General features: G+C 44.0%; 1 protein-coding gene across 1 annotated transcript in view; it reads right to left on the reverse strand.

The window, feature by feature from the left end:
* LOC139458117 (uncharacterized) overlaps positions 1-10,110 on the reverse strand; it is a 15,115-nt gene extending 5,005 nt beyond the window's left edge. Inside the window, exons 1-7 of the mRNA XM_071239425.1 lie at positions 9,865-10,110; positions 7,050-7,338; positions 5,447-5,725; positions 4,636-4,785; positions 3,709-3,840; positions 3,330-3,469; positions 1-36 (exon numbers count right to left, since the gene is read on the reverse strand). The exon at positions 1-36 is cut by the window's left edge and continues 211 nt beyond it. Coding sequence (XP_071095526.1) covers positions 1-36; positions 3,330-3,469; positions 3,709-3,840; positions 4,636-4,785; positions 5,447-5,725; positions 7,050-7,338; positions 9,865-10,110 — 1,272 coding nt within the window. The remainder of the gene's footprint in view (positions 37-3,329; positions 3,470-3,708; positions 3,841-4,635; positions 4,786-5,446; positions 5,726-7,049; positions 7,339-9,864) is intronic.
* Positions 10,111-21,167: the final 11,057 nt, after the last annotated feature.

The following is a 21,167-nucleotide window of genomic DNA, read 5'->3' on the forward strand; positions in this document are numbered from 1 at the left end:
GTAAACGTCAAGGATGCCACACGTGACTTCCGCCTTCTGTCAAGGTCAAGGACGTTTGGTCAAGGCTATGAACAACAGCTTACAATATGGCAGCAACATCAGGGGAGGGGACGCCCGAAACGGGCTTCACGTTATTTAATATGAATAATTACTTTGTAAACAAACACAAATCTAGGTTGTTTCCAAACAATTTTAACAACATTCAGGGCCTAATATTTCAATAGCCACCCGTGCTTAACGTGATCACATGCCTACATAGTTAAAACTATCCTATGAATAAGAATCATTTAGCGACCACTGAAACCTGTAAAGGTAGTGATGTATAGTGAGTGAGTGAGTGAGTGAGTGAGTATGGTTTTACGCCGCTTTTATCAATATTCCAGCAATATCACGGCGGGGGTCACCAGAAATGGGCTTCACACATTGTACTCATATCGGGAATCGAACCCGGGTGTTCGGCGTGACGAGCGAACGTTTTAACCACTAGGCTACCCGAACGCCCCTAGTGATGTACAGACGTTAAACCCATAATGAAGCAGTTAATACAACGACGGAGCTCCACAAACGCCACACTGCAGAAGTTACAAGTTCGGCATCGATGACATTTTTTTCTGATTTCCGATTAATGAGATAATCTACCTTGCCATATTCCTGTATTTCGATTGGTCCGCCAGTCGTATCGAAGAAGGAGACTCACAGTTTGAAGTATCTTGACCAATCAGAATCAAGCATTGTTCGCGTCATGGTAGAATGTACATAAGACACTGACAGTGTTGATGACCATATTACCGCGAAAGAAAATACTTATATAACAGCAATTATAGCTTTCAAAGCCCAGACCGGCAGATAAATTCGTATACTGAACTTACGTACACACCGTAATGATACGTGTACACGTGTACCAGCACATCCTACACAGAAAAGCCGACGACCACAGACTGAATGAGCGTATCGTGAAATTCATCGACACCAAAAAAGCTTGACATACACCGCTAATCTATCGGGGACTGTGACGTCATACAATGCCTATGCTATATGACGCCATAATAGTCCTATGAAGGATTACATGCACTGTAAGAATGGCGTCAGACAGACAGGGCTGAATTAACAATGTCTACAAGATATTTGCTCCAGGTTAGTTTGGTGTCAAGTTGAGGTGAGCGAGGTTGGATGGTGTAGAAGGATAATCCTGTGATACATCAGTTAGCGCAACTCAACAACGGTAACCTTGAACTTCGTGAAGCTCTACTACAACTCACTAGTGCGTGAACACCGCCTCTACCTACCACGACATCTCCCTCCATCCCATGTGAACACCACCTCTACCTGCCACGATATCTCACCCTCAGGGTGTAAACACCACCTCAACCTGCCACGATATCTCACCCTCAGGATATAAACACCGCCTCAACCTACCACGATATCTCACCCTCAGGATGTAAACACCGCCTCAACCTGCCACGATGTTTCACCCTCAGGACGTAAACGCAGCCTCAACCTGCCACTACACCTCACCTACAGGACGTGAACACCGCCTTTACGACACGTAATCTCACCCTGAGGCCATGAACACAACCTCTACCTGCACGACGTCTCACCTTCAGGACGTGAACATCATTTCTATCTGAACGACGTCTCATCCTCATAGACGTGAACACAACCTCTACCTGCACGACGTCTCACCCTGAGGCCGTGACTACCTCCTCTACCTGCACAACTCACCCCCAGAGTCGTGAACACATCTCTACCTATAACGATAACTCAAATTCAGAGACGTAAACACCACATTTGCCTAACACGACATCTCCCTCCATCCCCTGTGAACACCACCTCTACCTAACACGCCATCTCCCTCCCCCTGTAAACACCACCTCTGCCTACCACGACATCTCCCTCAATCCATCGTGAACACCACTTCTACCTACCACGACATCTCCCTCCATCCAACGTGAACACCTCCTCTACCTACCACGACATCTCCCTCCATCCCATGTGAACACCTCCTCTACCTACCACGACATATCCCTCCATCCCCTGTGAACACCACCTCTACCTAACATGCCATCTCCCTCCCCCTGTAAACACCACCTCTGCCTACCACGACATATCCCTCAATCCAACGTGAACACCACTTCTACCTACCACGACATCTCCCTCCATCCAACGTGAACACCTCCTCTACCTACCACGACATCTCCCTCCATCCCATATGAACACCTCCTCTACCTACCACGACATATCCCTCCATCCCATGTGAACACCACCTCTACCTACCACGACATCTCCCTCCATCACATGTGAACACCACCTCTACCTACCACGACATCTCCCTCCATCCCATGTGAACACCACCTCTACCAACGACCACATCTCACTTCATCCCACGTGAACACCTCCTTCACCTACGACCACATCTCCCTCCATCTCCTGTGAACACCTCCTCTACACACCACGACATCTCCGCCAATCCCACGTGAACACCTCCTCTACCTACCACGACATCTCCCTCCATCCCACGTGAACACCATCTCTACCTACCACAACATATCCCTCAGTCCCCTGTGAACACCACCTCTACCTACCACGACATCTCCCTCCATCCCCTGTGAACACCACCTCTACCTACCACGACATCTCCCTCCATCCAACGTGAACACCACCTCTACCTACCACGACATCTCCCTCCATCCCATGTGAACACCACCTCTACCTAACCCACATCTTCCTCCATCCCATGTGAACACCACCTCTGCCTACCACGACATCTCCCTCCATCCCATGTGAACACCACCTCTACCTACCACGACATCTCCCTCCATCCCATGTGAACACCACCTCTACCTACCACGACAACTCCCTCCATCCCCTGTGAACACCACCTCTACCTACCACGACATCTACCTGCATCCCCTGTGAACACTTCCTGTAACTACCACGACATCTCCCTCCATCCCACGTGAACACCTCCTCTACCTAACACGACATCTCCCTCCATCCCATGTGAACACCACCTCTACCTACCACGACATCTCCCTCCATCCCATGTGAACACCACCTCTACCTACCACGACAACTCCCTCCATCCCCTGTGAACACCACCTCTACCTACCACGACATCTACCTGCATCCCCTGTGAACACTTCCTGTAGCTACCACGACATCTCCCTCCATCCCATGTGAACACCTCCTCTACCTAACACGACATCTCCCTCCATCCCCTGTGAACACCACCTCTACCTACCACAACATCTCCCTCCATCCCCTGTGAACACCACCTCTACCTACCACGACATCTCCCTCCATCCCATGTGAACACCACCGCTACCTACCACGACATCTCCCTTTCCTGAGGCGAAGTGCCACTCGTGGTCGATCTTGATTGTTGTCTTCTCGGTCTTGTTGCCGGTCAGTTCCTGGCTGACCGTGACCGTGTCGTTTATGGTGGTGTTGGTGCTGATCACAATGGGAGCTGAAATGGCCATGACTGAGTGTTACAAACGTTTCCAGTTCCTATGTCACGCTGCTGGTCAGCGGGTACTACTATAGTATCGGTGGGTAGAAAGGTGATCGTGTCTCGACTTCATCCTTCGGTGTTCATTATCAATCACTGGTTTCACTGGCCCCGAGTAATTACAGACCACTATATAAAGGTAGCATATTGTCAAGTGCGGTGTTAGAATACATTCAGTCTCTCGTTCACTCTCTCACCTGAGCAGGAACCTTTCCTCATCTCGTTCAGTAGACTGTCGATCTCTGAGAAGTTGTCGAGGACGAACACGTGGGTACAGTTGGGTTCCGTGGCCACCGCCTGCAGCTCCTGGCGGTTGATGGAGCCAATACCTGGACACACAGGTGAGGTGAGGTGAGATGGGGTTTAACGTCGCGTCCAGGATGATTGCACTTATATAGCGACGTGTGTGTGTGTGTGTGTGTGTGTGTGTGTGTGTGTGTGTGTGTGTGTGTGTGTGTGTGTGTGTGTGTGTGTGTGTGTGTGTGTGTGTGTGTGTGTGTGTGTGTGTGTGTGTGTGTGTGTGTGTGTGTGTGTGCTTGTACTAGTCCGGACTGATGTCGATTTATAGTGCTAGCTCACTGAGATACCATGCCGCAGTTTAACATGAATACCCTACTCAGACACAGTATACTGACTCCGAGCCGACCAGTCCTTGTTTTAGCCCCTTAATGCCGAGCGCCAGACAGGGTAACAACAAGTACCATCTTTTAACGTCTTTTGGTATGACGCGGCCGGGGAGCGAACCCCGGACCTTCCGCTCTCCGGGCGGACGCTTTACCACTAGACCACGGAGGCGGTCCCCTGGACAAAGAGAATGGGCAGCGATACAAATAATCAGCGTTTCTGATACCTGAAGAATGTGAATGGGAGGGTTTACACTTAGTTGGCGGCTCTGTTACCAAAAAATCGAATTAGGCGCGGTTACAGGTAATGAGCGCCTCTGACACCTGGGGAAGGAGAGTGGGCGGGGTTACAGGTAATCAGCGCCTCTGACACCTGGGGAAGGAGAGTGGGCGGGGTTACAGGTAAATTAGAGTCACCGATACGTGGAGCCTATACTTAGGTCCTTGTTATCAAAGTCAAATAACGCCACCTATCACCACGTCATCAACAGTGCGACGTACCGACGGTGAAGAATGTGATGCCTTGTCGCTTTGCCCTCTCTGCGGCCTGCACAGTCCGGTTCAGATTGTTAGACGCCCCGTCGGTCAACAAAATGGCCACCTTTGGTACCCCCGGCCTCGCGCCGTGGTAGGTCGTGAACACCCGATCAGCTGAAACAACACACCGATATCAGTTCGTGATGAGTGATAAGTTTGAAGGCAGGAATAATTGAGTGAGTATGGCTTCGGCTATACTAAGATTGGGAGAAAAGGTACAGATGATCGACTTTAGGATTGTGAGAATACGCGGTTGATACCAAACTAAACCCATCTTTTCGTAAAATGACCGTGTCCGACGTTGCCGAGGTCGGATTCTATCCAAGGAGTCATCATTATTTAAATACGGGTATATATTTTTAAAGCTTGTACATCTTATCATCATCCCAAAAGTGGCTGTATATAATACTGATATCTCATATAAGAAAAATCGACTCGTGGTCGTTGTTTATCGTACAATAAAGCACGACAGGGAGAATAAACCACTCGGGGCGGCAACCCTTATTTTTTTATTCTCCCTGTAGTGTTTTATGATACGATAAACAACCCCATTCGTCGTATGTCTTAACTATACTATATAATTAAGTTAAATATTCTTTTATCTACAACTAACACAACGCTCATTTTTGATATCGCTAAATATCTGCCTCACAGTAAAGGAGAAATAATACGTATTTTATCATTGTGACTGTTGCCATAAATATGTCATACATTTTGTACAAAGGGCTTGTGGCCTGTGTAGTACTGAATAAAGAATTCAAAATATATAACCTACTAGCCAGGTCGATGGCGTCGTATGTATGGGTGCCGCCGTCGTCCTTCTTTATACTGGAGATGGCGGTGACGATGTCAGACTTCTTCGTGTACGTGTCGAAGTAGAAGGACACGTCAGACTGGGTGCCGTACACGATGGCGGCGAAGCGGGTAGCGTCGGGGCCGAAATCGAGAGCCCGAGTGACGTTTTGTATGAACATCAGCATGGTGATGTAGTCGGTGAAGTAGATGCTGCCACTGCTGTCGATGATGAACGCCAGGTCCAGCTGCCCTTTACAATCTGCGGGAGACGAGAAAGTGGACTCGACTTACAGCAGATTTGTACCCGATAACAGTTTCAGTCCACAACTTATTGGTTTGTTATTTAATCCCAAACGTCCATTTATCTTTTGGAAGTATCTACTTGAGACATTGATCTAATCTTCTGTCAAGTCTAAGGTGCCACCGAGAACACTGTGCGGAGGACATTTCCAAATCTGACGCATCAGTGACAAAAATGACGTCCGATGCAATTCCCTATCTTGACTTGTACCACATGTTCCCGTGCGTTTTCAGATGAATTATTGACTTGCCTTTGCATGTGTGTATGTCAGGTGCCACCAGGGGGCAAGATACTCTCAACTTTCCGCGAAACGTGCTATCATCATAATTTGATAGTGATTCATAAACACATGCTCGTGATATAGTCGGAATCGTACACTTGACTATGCCTTATACAGAGATTTCTATTGGATATGGAAAGGGTTTTGTCGCTATATTTTGCTCCCATCGGTCGCAGAATCGGAGTGAGCTCAAATGATACAAAGATGAAGAAACCCCACTGTCATTCACGGTCTACACTATTCAACCCTAGTTTTGTTTTGTTTAACGCCGCACTCTGCAATATTCCAGCTATATGACGACGGTCTATACATAATCGAGTCTGGATCAGATAATCCGGTGATTGACATCACGACCTTCAAACTATGTAATTGGGATACGATGACATGCATCAACCAAGTCAATGAGCAACTGGGATGCGATGACACGCATCAACCATGTCAATGAGCCGATCCCATTAGTCGCCCATCACGACAAGCATGGGTTGCTGAAGATCAGTTCTAGCTCCGGGTATTCAGGGGTTACCTGCATCACCAGATATATAAACTGTTAAAGCCACCATTGACTAGGATCCAAGCTATTCAACTCTAAGTATTGAGACGTTTAAAGCCATCATTGTCGGTATACAACCCTAGGTATACGTATGTAGACGTGTAAAGCCATCATTGTCGGTATACAACCCTAGGTATACGTATGTAGACGTTTAAAGCCATCATTGTCGGTATACAACCCTAGGTATACGTATGTAGACGTGTAAAGCCATCATTGTCGGTATACAACCCTAGGTATACGTATGTAGACGTGTAAAGCCATCATTGTCGGCATACAACCCTAGGTATACGTATGTAGACGTGTAAAGCCATCATTGTCGGTATACAACCCTAGGTATACGTATGTAGACGTGTAAAGCCATCATTGTCGGTATACATCCCTAGGTATACGTATGTAGGCGTTTAAAGCCATCATTGTCGGTATCCATCCCTCAATATGTAAATCTTCCATACCGTCCTTGACGGCGTTGGCGGCGCTTATGAAGTCGGAGTCGGGGCTGCCGAGGTGGTAGTAGTGCGCCCAGGTGTCGGCCTGACCCGGCAAGTCGCCAGGCATGGAGTTGATGAAGCCGAGGCGGATGAGCATGTACAGGGAGGCGGCGAGACCAGAATACAGCGGCTTCCTCAGGTCCTGCCACGTGGTGTCCCGCCACGTGATGTTGAAGGCGGACCCGATCAGGGCGCACTCATCGAACACGATGAAGGGGCAGCGTCTGGTGGCGTTATACTTCGCCTCGTCCACCTGGGGGGGAGTGAGTGAAGGCAGTGAGAGTCAGAAATATGTGTATGTGTGTGTGTGTGTGTGTGTGTGTGTGTGTGTGTGTGTGTGTGTGTGTGTGTGTGTGTGTGTGTGTGTGTGTGTGTGTGTGTGTGTGTGTGTGTATGTGTGTATTTATGTGTATGTATCTGTGTGTATGTGTGTGTGTGTGTGTGTGTGTGTGTATGTGTGTATTTATGTGTATGTATCTGTGTGTATGTGTGTGTGTTTATATGTGAGTATGTATGTGTGTGTATGTGTATGTATGTGATTATGTTTTTATGTGTGTGAATGTATGTGTGTCTGTATGCTAACATGCATGTATGTACAAATGTATTAGTATCAATGATAAAATGTGGTGGCTTTTTTCAGAACGCGATTACTGTAAGCCGCAGATTTAGTTCGGGTGTACTTTGAAGTACACAATAATTTGTACACACAGAAAAGAAGTGTAGAGCATCTTCGGTATGATATCCACAGGAACAAGTTTTGGATCCAAGATATATCTATCATACTGATCTGCGTAAAGATCGCTGTAGCCAAGCCTGAGGCGACTGTGAATAATTTGACATAAACCGCTTCCATAATTTCAATCCAAGTGTATACCATTGTCTCCATTTACGTGAAGCAAATTCTTAAATTGTGTAACGGTATCTGCCCCCGTTAGGTTTTCTGGTAACATATTCCAAAGTTGTGTTGTAGCTGGTATAAATGAATCTGCATAAGCTTTTGTTTTACACTTCACTGTTTGAATATCAGTTTTATCCCTTATGTCATAATTTGTGTTTTCTGAAACTGCATTAGGAATAAGCCTACAGAGATATTCCGGGGATAAATGGTTATTCATTTTGTAAAACATTACCAGTTTTGAATTGTATTTTCTGTCTTTTAATGACCTACAATTTGTTTCATTGTAAATCTTCTGATGCCTCGTACAACGGACAGCGCCACATATGGTTCTAAGAGCATCTAAGTGTATTTTTTCCAATAAGTAAGCTTGTTCATTAGTACAGTTATGCAAAATATGACGACAATAATAAAAAATTAGTAACATAAATGATTTGTACATGGTTTCTAAGGTAGTTCAGGATAGACGATATTTATAACTCCTTAAACAGTTAACCAGAGGACAACATTTCCTTACAATATCATCAATGTGCATTTCCCATGTACAACTACTTTGTAAAGTACTCCCAAGGTGCTTATGACTTTGTACATCTTTGATTTCTTTACCATTCATATATAAGTTAGGTTTGCGACTAGTGTCTTCTTTACTTTACTATTCCTATGTCCGTGGGTTTGAATCCCAGAATCTCCCAGCGCATGGTTCAACGGCACCATGCTCCTGAAAGCGTTCACCGCCAAGGACCTGCATCAGTTCGGCACTCCCTCCCACATCAGAAACATCTTTCACGATCTGGTGCTCATGTCACATGACATCGTACATCTCTGGGAGCGCCTCCGTGGTATAGTGGTAGAGCGTCCGTCCGCAGAACAGAAGGTCCGGGTTCGATCCGCGTCACATATGAAAATACGTTAAAATATTGTACTTGTTACCCTGTCTGACGCTCGGCATAATGGGCTAAAACAAGATATGGTCAGCTCGGAGTCAATATATTGTTTCTGAGTGGGGTATTCCTGTTAAAGTGTGGCATGGTATTTTTGTGGGCTAGCGCACGCGCGCGCATACACATACACGCACGCACACGCACGCACGCACACGCACGCACGCACACACGCACAGGCATACGCACGCACTCACGCGCGCACACACACACACACGCGCACGCGCACACACACACACACGCACGCACGCACGCACACACACACACACGTGGCTATGTAAGTGCATCAATACAGGACACGACGTTGAACCCCATTTCAACTCCCCCTACCTCTGTGTACCGGGCTAATCCTGATCACACTGAGTGCTACACATTCTACAATGTGAACAGGTTAACAAACAAAGGGATGTTTCGGGGACTTGAATCATATTGCTGGATCAGCCTAGCCCGAGCCTAGTCCGCCACTGCCCCGATACCCAATTGGAACAATGTTGAAACATACGCAGAACCCACACACCCAGACACCTTCAGCCGAGGCGCCTTGGTATAGCCGCAGTAGAGATGAGATAAGGTGACATGGGGTTTAACGTCGCGTCCAAGATGGTTGCACTTATATAGCGACGTACATGCACGTGTGTGGCTGCTTGTACTAGTCCGGACTGATGCCGATTTATAGTGCTAGCACACTGAGATACTATGCCGCAGTTTAATATGAATACCCCACTCAGACACAGTATACTGACTCCGAGCCGACCAGTCCTTGTTTTAGCCCCTTAATGCCGAGCGCCAGACAGGGTAACAACAAGAGCCATCATTTAACGTCTTTTGGTATGACGCGGCCGGGGATCGAACCACGGACCTTCCACTCTCCGGGCGGACGCTCTACCACTAGACCACGGAGGCGGCCTAAAATAATGACTATTGCGGCGTTACACCTGTCTCCCACCTGCCAAATTCCTCCGTCATAGTCCTTCCTGTACGTCTTGGGGTCTTCTCCATCCTTGGACTCCGCGTACGCCAAACGTCGGAGGAAAAGTCGGTCCTCGGGGAAGATGCAGTTACTCCGGATCCTGTCCACCACCGTCTCCACAACGTCTCTCCCCTTCGCTCCCGACGACACCGTCAGGTCGACGTTCTGACCAGCAACCACGGACACAAGTACAACCAACAGAGCCCCAATCTGAACCTCCATGGCGTCGGGTGTTGTCTGGCAGAGCGGCTGCTCGGCGGGGTATAAATGTCGGGTGTCCCGGGTAGTTTGGGCGTGAGTGGGTGGATTGTGGTGAGTTATGGGGGAACAGTGACATGTGCTCGCTAGATACGGTGCAATGTTGGGCGGAGGGAGTGTTGATGTATAGCGCAGATAAGTTTGTTTATTTGTAATTTCTCGGAAACGCTGAACAAGCCTTGCTTATTTTCGGCATATCTGAGTGAAAGAAAAAGCCGTGTCCTGCTCAAGGTGTGGATATACAGCCACCCTAAGTACAGGTCAAATACATGACGTCGAGAGCCCGTTTTTCCCCTCATTTATCAGAGGGTAAATCTTTTGTTCAATGTAAAACGCCGTATATCAAAATCTAATGCGTGTTTGATCTGGGAAGTTATCCGTGTATTAAGCTGGGAACAAAGATACACAGACTGTAGATTACGACACACTTGTCCCAAGCAGTCTACGATAGTTGACACTTTAGACTTCTGTAAAAAATAACTTTAAAAGATCATTTCACGAAAAAGCCGTCAAACCTTATCAAAGCGAATGTAACTTTGTCGCAGTAGTAAAAAGAAATTATTATGGCTTAAAATGGACTGTATAAGGACACCATTCATCAAGTCAGAGGGTATGTAGTCGTTGGCAGGGTGTATGGCTCAATCGGGGACAGTCAGGCACCCAACACAATGCCGACCAGTAGCTGTAGGGGAGTGAAGTCGCCAGTGTAGTACAGCATACGCTTGGTGAAACACTGACATTACCAGTTCAACAACCGAGGACAATTGTCATGTTGTTCATTTGTTAAAATCACAAAGAATTGTTGCAAGGTTGCTGGTGCGGTGTAACACAATACGAACTCACCTAATCACCTACACAACCACTCAAACAACCATCCACTCATCTACTCACACAACCACTCACTCACTCATCCACTTACACAACCACAAGACCAACTATTCACTCAATCACTCACTCACTCACTCACTCACAGACAGAACCACTCCCGCAACTACTACATCAACCACTTACTCAAACTACTCACTCAACTGCTCACACAAATTCACTCAACAACTCACCCAACAACTCACTCAACAACTCAATCAACAACTCAATCAACCACTCAAACAAACTCACTCAACAACTCAATCAACAACTCAATCAACCACTCAAACAAACTCACTCAACAACTCACTTAATCACTCACACAGAATTACTCAACAACTTACTCAACAACACACTCAACAACTTACTCAACAAATCACTCGACAACTCACTCAACAAATCACTCGACAACTCACTCAACAACTCACTCAACAACTCACTCAACAACTAACACAACCACTCAAACAAACTCACTCAACAAATCAAACAAGCTAACTCAACAACTCACTCAACAACTCAATCAACCACTCACACAACCATTCAAACGAACTCCCTCAACCACTCACTCAACTACTAACACAAAGTCACCCAACAACGTACTCAACCTCTCACACAAACACACTCAACAACTCACTTAACCACTTACACAAACTCACTCAAAAACTCACTGAATAACTCACATAACAACTCACTCAACAACTCACTAAACAACTCACTTAATCCCTCACACAGTCTCACTGAACAACTCACTTAACCACTCACACAAACTCACTCAACAATTCACTTAACCACTCACACAAACTCACTCAACAACTCACTTAACCACTCACACAAACTCACTCAACAACTCACTTAACCACTCACACAAACTCACTCAACAACTCACTTAACCACTCACACAAACTCACTCAACAACTCACTTAACCACTCACACAAACTCACTCAAAAACTCACTCAACAACTCACACAACCTTACTCAACGACTTACTCAACCACCCACACAAACACACTCAACAACTCTCTTAATCACTCACACAGACTCACTCAAAAACTCACTGAATAACTCACATAACAACTCACTCAACAACTCACTAAACAACTCACTTAATCCCTCACACAGTCTCACTGAACAACTCACTTAACCACTCACACAAACTCACTCAACAACTCACTTAACCACTCACACAAACTCACTCAACAACTCACTTAACCACTCACACAAACTCACTCAACAACTCACACAAGCACTCACACAAATTCACTCAACAACTCACTCAACCACCCACACAAACTCACTCAACATTTCACTCAACCACTCACTCAACTACTCACTTAACAACACACTCAACCACTCACACATCCACTCCGCCACCCACAAAAACTCACTCAACAATTCACACAACCACTCACTCAACCACTCAAACAAACTCACTCAACCACCTGCACAAACACACTCAAAAACTCATTCAATTACTCATTCAACAACTCACACAAACTCACTCAACAACTCACTCAACTACTCACTAATGTTCACCTCCAATAGTTAACAACTGATGTTCACCCTCCAATAGTTAACAACTGATGTTCACCCGCCAATAGTTAACAACTAATGTTCACCCTCCAATAGTTAACAACTAGTGTTCATCCTCCAATAGTTAACAACTAATGTTCACCCTCCAATAGTTAACAACTAATGTTCACCCTCCAATAGTTATAAACTCCATTACCCGATCACGTCAATCGAACCGTGTTTGTGATCTTTGATAGACAAAACGTAGAAACGCACCCGCTCAATCAGTTGAGGAACTTCGCTTACCATTGGTTTGCATATGCTACTCGACGTCCGCACGTTACCCTGACCACGTGACCACAGTGGTTTTGCAATGAACATGCCACCGTAGTATATCTGAAATTCTGTTTGTAAAAAGGGCGCAGAACCCCAAATACACGAACCCTCCTGTATTTGTGTTAACACTATAAATCTACCATGATTTCTGTCCTCTGAGGTAAATGAAACGGAGACACATAAGACATTAAATTTGTTTCAGAAAAACAACGACAAAGTTGCCCCATCTGGTAATACCAGTGTCATGGATTTTGTTTTGCTGCACTCTCAGCTGTAGCTGTCTTCGGAGATAGCATTGCAATGACGCGATCAGTTCATAGGACGTATTTCCCGATATTCTTCTCCCTTTTGGTTTCGTACTTCCACCAAGAAACGCATGTGAGTGAGTGAGTGAGTGAGTGAGTGAGTGAGTGAGTGGGTGGGTGGGTGGGTGGGTGGGTGGGTGGGTGGGTGAGTGAGTGAGTGAGTGAGTGAGTGGGTGAGTGAGTGAGTGAGTGGGTGGGTGGGTGGGTGGGTGGGTGGGTGGGTGAGTGAGTGAGTGAGTGAGTGAGTGAGTGAGTGAGTGAGTGAGTGAGTGGGTGGGTGGGTGGGTGGGTGGGTGGGTGAGTGGGTGGGTGGGTGGGTGGGTGGGTGGGTGGGTGGGTGGGTGGGTGGGTGGGTGAGTGAGTGAGTGAGTGAGTGAGTGAGTGAGTGAGTGAGTGAGTGAGTGGGTGGGTGGGTGGGTGGGTGGGTGGGTGGGTGAGTGAGTGAGTGAGTGAGTGGGTGGGTGGGTGGGTGGGTGGGTGGGTGGGTGGGTGGGTGAGTGAGTGAGTGAGTGAGTGAGTGAGTGAGTGAGTGAGTGAGTGAGTGAGTGAGTGAGTGAGTGAGTTTCAGTAAAGAGGCCACCGGCCCATTATACAATATGGATACAGTGGATTACAACAATGGCAGGCGTCAGATAATATAAGGGGTATACATAGTGAAACAATTGAATTATTGCATACATTTGAAAAACTGTTGTTTCTTAAAAGCAAGAAAAATATATTCAGCTAATTTATTAATAATACGTTCATTTTGGCTAGACATAATAGTGTATAATTTATCAAATGAAGGTTGTGAAAGGTAGTACTTAGGTATAAGACTATTTCTCAGATCTGAGTAAAATTGACATTCAATGCAGAAATGATACTCAGTTTCAATTACACGGACTACACAAAATGGGCATAAGCGTTCATCTCCAGAAAGATCAATTTGTCTACCTTCTTCAGGCATTAGGTTATGGCTAGAACAACGGAAAGGACTAAGAGCAAATTGATATACTCTAAAAGGTATTGATGTTAAATATCTTCCTAATACAATTCATCGTTTAATTTGTGAATACATTGTAAGTTTGGAAAATGTTTTTAATTTATTTAACCAAGATTGCTGATCTGTAACGCATGAGAGTTTTATTAAGATCTGTATCACGATGCGAAAGAGCCATAATGTCGGGGTTTAACACGACTCTTGTTTTCTGTGTTCTGAGAAAAGGCGGAATTACAAAGACTTAGAAGATCATGCTCTGACATGGGATTGCTAAAACGGTTAGGAATTCCACCATTTCCGGAAATACTATCTGCGTCATCAATGTTATGAGTAGTAACCAGAATTGGTATGGTGTGACGAATACTTGCTTCTACTTGTTGAGAGAGTTCCACCAAATCTGTATCATTTCCGGAGAACTCATCTGGTTCCAAGATATCACTTTTACCCACATCAAAATCTGGTACAGCCACGTCAATAAATAAATATCGGAATCGGAATCTCCAATGTTCATCACGTGCAAAGACTGAAAGACAAATGAGAAATCGCACCTGCTTTTCCGCGCTCTTTTCAGACGAGGCTTGCAATAGTTTTGCTCGTACTTTAGCAAGATCATGCGCGCAGTTCCTATCTATTCAGCAGAAACAATAACGACCCTCCATTATATATGCACGTGCATATTGGGTGGACAGATTGGATGTGGTCCTCAAAGTCACGATTATGTTTGCACGTGGGGCAAGTTCCCGGCCTAACGGCTTCGAACTCGCCCCACGTGCAACAATAATCGTGACTTTTCGGACCACATCCTACACATATGATAACAGAAATTGGAAATTGTTTCTGGATAACTGTTGTAAAAAATCATTAAGAATGGTTCCTTTTAACAATGTGTGCCAAAATCTTTATCATGATTCAGGATTATTTGTGATTCTCTTTCTTGGTTGTATTTTACAGTGCATAATGTTGCTCATCTTCTGAGACATCACATGTTTCACAGAGACGTTGTTCCAATGGGGTTAGTGTTTTTGTATATCTACCAGTTTAATTTTTTAGTTTGAGATTACTTGACCGAAGTTTTGAGAAATGTGACCTATGAGCTTTGTTTTCACAATATGTTAGATAATACTCATTATTTATTGATGACTTGACCAACCTGTATGTTCTTAACTAGCTGTTAGATAAATGGGAATCTCTTACATGAATGCGTGAACATATTTTTACATTTGGACTGTTTACAGTTTATTTCCACTGAATTCATTACATTTATCTGTGTTTACAATTTCAAAAGGTTGTTTTATTTAATCCAGCCAACTTTTTGACCAGAAAGATTGATGCTGGAATATTGCTAAGTGCGGTGTTAAACATCAAACCAAACCAAAAAAAAAACACTGCATATGACATCATATGTCGGGGAATAATTGATGCACTGTAGCCATCTCTACTTGTTCTGTCACACGAGCTGCAGTGAGACTGTCTTAAAAGGCAAACAGAAGACTTCGCATTTTATGGGCGCCTCAATCAATTTGAACACTGATCACAAAAGGAGCAGATTGTTGACGGTAGATTTATTACTTTTCTTGGTGATGTCTGACTGACTGACTGACATAGGAGATTTAACGTGCGCTTTCCGTCTGTAGCGTATTTCGCACACGGGCCTGGCCAGACCATTTAGTGTATTCCGAAAAGGGTGAAAGTGGTGTGTGCAACCCAAGAGGGGGCTTTTAGGGGTTGCTTATATTGAATTTTTGGAATATTTAAATTTGGAATAAATGCCGAGGTGGGTGGAGGAGGGAACTAAGGAAGCCGGGTGAGGTGGGTGTTTGTATGTTTATTGGATTTTGGATTGGTAGATTAATTAGTTTTTAGATGCGCTTGATTAGGTCTGTTTTGATTTGGAATACGTCTAGGGCCTTGAAGTTTTCTAGTTTATTTTGAGGGTTTAGTATTTCATCTAGAGTAGGAGCCTTATTTAGATTGAGGGTGGTTTGTAGAGTGGTTCTGTGTGTTTGGTAGTGGGTACAGTGGATGAGTGCATGTTCTGTGGTTTCGGGTTGTTTGCAGTGGGGGCAGTTGCCTGTGGTGTGTCTTTTAAGGTTTTTTTAGGTGGTTATTTAGGTTCGTGTGTCCTTTTTGGATTTTTCTGATTAATCTGTCAATTTTTTTAGAGGGTTGTAGGCTTTTAGGTTTGGCTAGTGGTTTTCTGAGCACTTTTTTTATTTGGCTTTTTGAGTTTTGATATTGATTATGCCCTTTTTGGGTTATTTTTTGTTTGTTTACACTTTTAATTTCTGATTTTGAGATGGGTAGGTTTAGGCTTATTTCTGGTATTTTGTGAGATAATTTAGCTGCTTTATCGGCGCTTTCGTTGCCGTAAATTCCTACGTGGGCGGGGATCCACAAGAAGGTTATTTGTTTGCCTGCTTTTGTTAGGTCGTTGGAGCTTTTAAGTATTTGGTTTATTAATTTAGGTCGTTTTTTTGTATTTTTGTTTTGGAGGGCTTGTAGTCCACTAAGGGAGTCGGTGAGAATTAGGATTTTATTGTTGTTTTTAGAATGTTGGTTATGCAGGGCTGGTTGTGTGGTATGGACTCCGAAGCCTGTGTGGTTGGAGATCGGGTCTGAAGATCCGTCAGTGTATATGTGACAACAATTTGGCCGATTTTCGTGTATGTATGCAAGTGTGGTGGTTTTAGCTATGTTTGGGTCGGTTTGTTTATTTATTTGGTTAGCTAGCGTTATGTCTATTTTGGGTATTCTGAGTTCAAGGGTGAAGATATTTGATTTTTCGCAGTTTTGATTAAGATTTTGAGTTTGGTGTTCATTGAGGTAGTTAGTTATTCTTTGGGATATTGGGGTGAGTAAGGGATGTTTGCGAGCTAGAGCTTGGTTTCTTGGGCTAATGTTTTGGTTAATTAAGTTTTGGATGAGAGGGTTTGTTTGGGACGCGGCCCAGAAATTAAGGCTTAGATGTTCCCTGCGTAGATTTAGTGGCATTTCCCCTGTAAGGACCTGAAGTGAGGTGTAGGAGGTGCCATGTTGGGTGCGTGTAATTAGTTTAAGGGCTTGGTATTGTATTGAGTCAAGTTTTTTTTAGTTAGAGAGTTGTTTAGGATATTGTGTATGGCGCAGCCGTAGTCTAGTTTTGATCTAATTAGTGCTGTATAGAGTGAGAGGAGGGTATCTTTGGAGGCTCCCCAGTTAGAGCCGGTGAGACATCTTAATGTGTTAAGGTCTTTGCTGCATTTAGTTTTTAGGTTTTGGACGTGAGCCTCCCAGGTGAGGTGTTGATCGAAAATGAGTCCTAAGAATTTGGTTTGTTTTGGGAATTTGATTGTTTGGTTGTTTAGCTGGAGGATTGGGTAGGCAGGTTTCATGTTTTTATGTTTGAATACTACTCCTGTTGTTTTATCTGAGTTAAGGGAGAAGCCCCATTTGTCTGCCCATTGTTGTATTTTATTTAGAGATTTTTGGATCAAATTTTCTGCCATTTTAATGCTTTTAGTGCGGATCCATAGGGCTCCGTCATCCGCGAATTTTGAAGTGTTTACTTTAGGGGATAAGCCCTCGAATAGATCATTTATCATTATAATGAGAATGCTGCCCTGGGGAGTGCCATGTTCTAGGGGACACTGGTCCGATAGCGTATGGTCTATACCCACGGTTATTTTGCGATTGTTTAGGAAATCTTGGATGAAGTTTATTATTTGGCCTTTTAGTCCTATTATTTTTAGTTTTTTGTATTAGCCCGTGGTGCCATACTATGTCGAAAGCTTTAGAGAAGTCGAGGAATATGCCTTTAGCTTGTTTAGCTGTCCTGTGTTTATATCCTGTTCTAGTCGGGTGAGGTTATCGAGAGTTGATCGGCCAGGAGTGAAGCCGCTTTGGTCGGGGTTTATGATGTTGTTTTGGTCTAGGTAGTGCTGTAGCCTATTTTTAGTCATAAGTTCCATTATTTTGCAGAGATTTGAGGTTAGGGAGATGGGCCTATAGGAGTTAGCCTGATCTGCTGGTTTATTTGGTTTAGGTATTGGGATTACTAGAGCTTCCTTCCATGATTGAGGTTTATTTGTGATTCTCTTTCTTGGTTGTATTTTACAGTGCATAATGTTGCTCATCTTCTGAGACATCACATGTTTCACAGAGACGTTGTTCCAATGGGGTTAGTGTTTTTGTATATCTACCAGTTTAATTTTTTAGTTTGAGATTACTTGACCGAAGTTTTGAGAAATGTGACCTATGAGCTTTGTTTTCACAATATGTTAGATAATACTCATTATTTATTGATGACTTGACCAACCTGTATGTTCTTAACTAGCTGTTAGATAAATGGGAATCTCTTACATGAATGCGTGAACATATTTTTACATTTGGACTGTTTACAGTTTATTTCCACTGAATTCATTACATTTATCTGTGTTTACAATTTCAAAAGGTTGTTTTATTTAATCCAGCCAACTTTTTGACCAGAAAGATTGATGCTGGAATATTGCTAAGTGCGGTGTTAAACATCAAACCAAACCAAAAAAAAAACACTGCATATGACATCATATGTCGGGGAATAATTGATGCACTGTAGCCATCTCTACTTGTTCTGTCACACGAGCTGCAGTGAGACTGTCTTAAAAGGCAAACAGAAGACTTCGCATTTTATGGGCGCCTCAATCAATTTGAACACTGATCACAAAAGGAGCAGATTGTTGACGGTAGATTTATTACTTTTCTTGGTGATGTCTGACTGACTGACTGACATAGGAGATTTAACGTGCGCTTTCCGTCTGTAGCGTATTTCGCACACGGGCCTGGCCAGACCATTTAGTGTATTCCGAAAAGGGTGAAAGTGGTGTGTGCAACCCAAGAGGGGGCTTTTAGGGGTTGCTTATATTGAATTTTTGGAATTTTTAAATTTGGAATAAATGCCGAGGTGGGTGGAGGAGGGAACTAAGGAAGCCGGGTGAGGTGGGTGTTTGTATGTTTATTGGATTTTGGATTGGTAGATTAATTAGTTTTTAGATGCGCTTGATTAGGTCTGTTTTGATTTGGAATACGTCTAGGGCCTTGAAGTTTTCTAGTTTATTTTGAGGGTTTAGTATTTCATCTAGAGTAGGAGCCTTATTTAGATTGAGGGTGGTTTGTAGAGTGGTTCTGTGTGTTTGGTAGTGGGTACAGTGGATGAGTGCATGTTCTGTGGTTTCGGGTTGTTTGCAGTGGGGGCAGTTGCCTGTGGTGTGTCTTTTAAGGTTTTTTTAGGTGGTTATTTAGGTTCGTGTGTCCTTTTTGGATTTTTCTGATTAATCTGTCAATTTTTTTAGAGGGTTGTAGGCTTTTAGGTTTGGCTAGTGGTTTTCTGAGCACTTTTTTTATTTGGCTTTTTGAGTTTTGATATTGATTATGCCCTTTTTGGGTTATTTTTTGTTTGTTTACACTTTTAATTTCTGATTTTGAGATGGGTAGGTTTAGGCTTATTTCTGGTATTTTGTGAGATAATTTAGCTGCTTTATCGGCGCTTTCGTTGCCGTAAATTCCTACGTGGGCGGGGATCCACAAGAAGGTTATTTGTTTGCCTGCTTTTGTTAGGTCGTTGGAGCTTTTAAGTATTTGGTTTATTAATTTAGGTCGTTTTTTTGTATTTTTGTTTTGGAGGGCTTGTAGTCCACTAAGGGAGTCGGTGAGAATTAGGATTTTATTGTTGTTTTTAGAATGTTGGTTATGCAGGGCTGGTTGTGTGGTATGGACTCCGAAGCCTGTGTGGTTGGAGATCGGGTCTGAAGATCCGTCAGTGTATATGTGACAACAATTTGGCCGATTTTCGTGTATGTATGCAAGTGTGGTGGTTTTAGCTATGTTTGGGTCGGTTTGTTTATTTATTTGGTTAGCTAGCGTTATGTCTATTTTGGGTATTCTGAGTTCAAGGGTGAAGATATTTGATTTTTCGCAGTTTTGATTAAGATTTTGAGTTTGGTGTTCATTGAGGTAGTTAGTTATTCTTTGGGATATTGGGGTGAGTAAGGGATGTTTGCGAGCTAGAGCTTGGTTTCTTGGGCTAATGTTTTGGTTAATTAAGTTTTGGATGAGAGGGTTTGTTTGGGACGCGGCCCAGAAATTAAGGCTTAGATGTTCCCTGCGTAGATTTAGTGGCATTTCCCCTGTAAGGACCTGAAGTGAGGTGTAGGAGGTGCCATGTTGGGTGCGTGTAATTAGTTTAAGGGCTTGGTATTGTATTGAGTCAAGTTTTTTTTAGTTAGAGAGTTGTTTAGGATATTGTGTATGGCGCAGCCGTAGTCTAGTTTTGATCTAATTAGTGCTGTATAGAGTGAGAGGAGGGTATCTTTGGAGGCTCCCCAGTTAGAGCCGGTGAGACATCTTAATGTGTTAAGGTCTTTGCTGCATTTAGTTTTTAGGTTTTGGACGTGAGCCTCCCAGGTGAGGTGTTGATCGAAAATGAGTCCTAAGAATTTGGTTTGTTTTGGGAATTTGATTGTTTGGTTGTTTAGCTGGAGGATTGGGTAGGCAGGTTTCATGTTTTTATGTTTGAATACTACTCCTGTTGTTTTATCTGAGTTAAGGGAGAAGCCCCATTTGTCTGCCCATTGTTGTATTTTATTTAGAGATTTTTGGATCAAATTTTCTGCCATTTTAATGCTTTTAGTGCGGATCCATAGGGCTCCGTCATCCGCGAATTTTGAAGTGTTTACTTTAGGGGATAAGCCCTCGAATAGATCATTTATCATTATAATGAGAATGCTGCCCTGGGGAGTGCCATGTTCTAGGGGACACTGGTCCGATAGCGTATGGTCTATACCCACGGTTATTTTGCGATTGTTTAGGAAATCTTGGATGAAGTTTATTATTTGGCCTTTTAGTCCTATTATTTTTAGTTTTTTGTATTAGCCCGTGGTGCCATACTATGTCGAAAGCTTTAGAGAAGTCGAGGAATATGCCTTTAGCTTGTTTAGCTGTCCTGTGTTTATATCCTGTTCTAGTCGGGTGAGGTTATCGAGAGTTGATCGGCCAGGAGTGAAGCCGCTTTGGT

This window comes from Haliotis cracherodii, unplaced genomic scaffold (assembly GCF_022045235.1).
Source record: "Haliotis cracherodii isolate W230 unplaced genomic scaffold, xgHalCrac1.p SCAF_12, whole genome shotgun sequence".
Taxonomy (NCBI): domain Eukaryota; kingdom Metazoa; phylum Mollusca; class Gastropoda; order Lepetellida; family Haliotidae; genus Haliotis; species Haliotis cracherodii.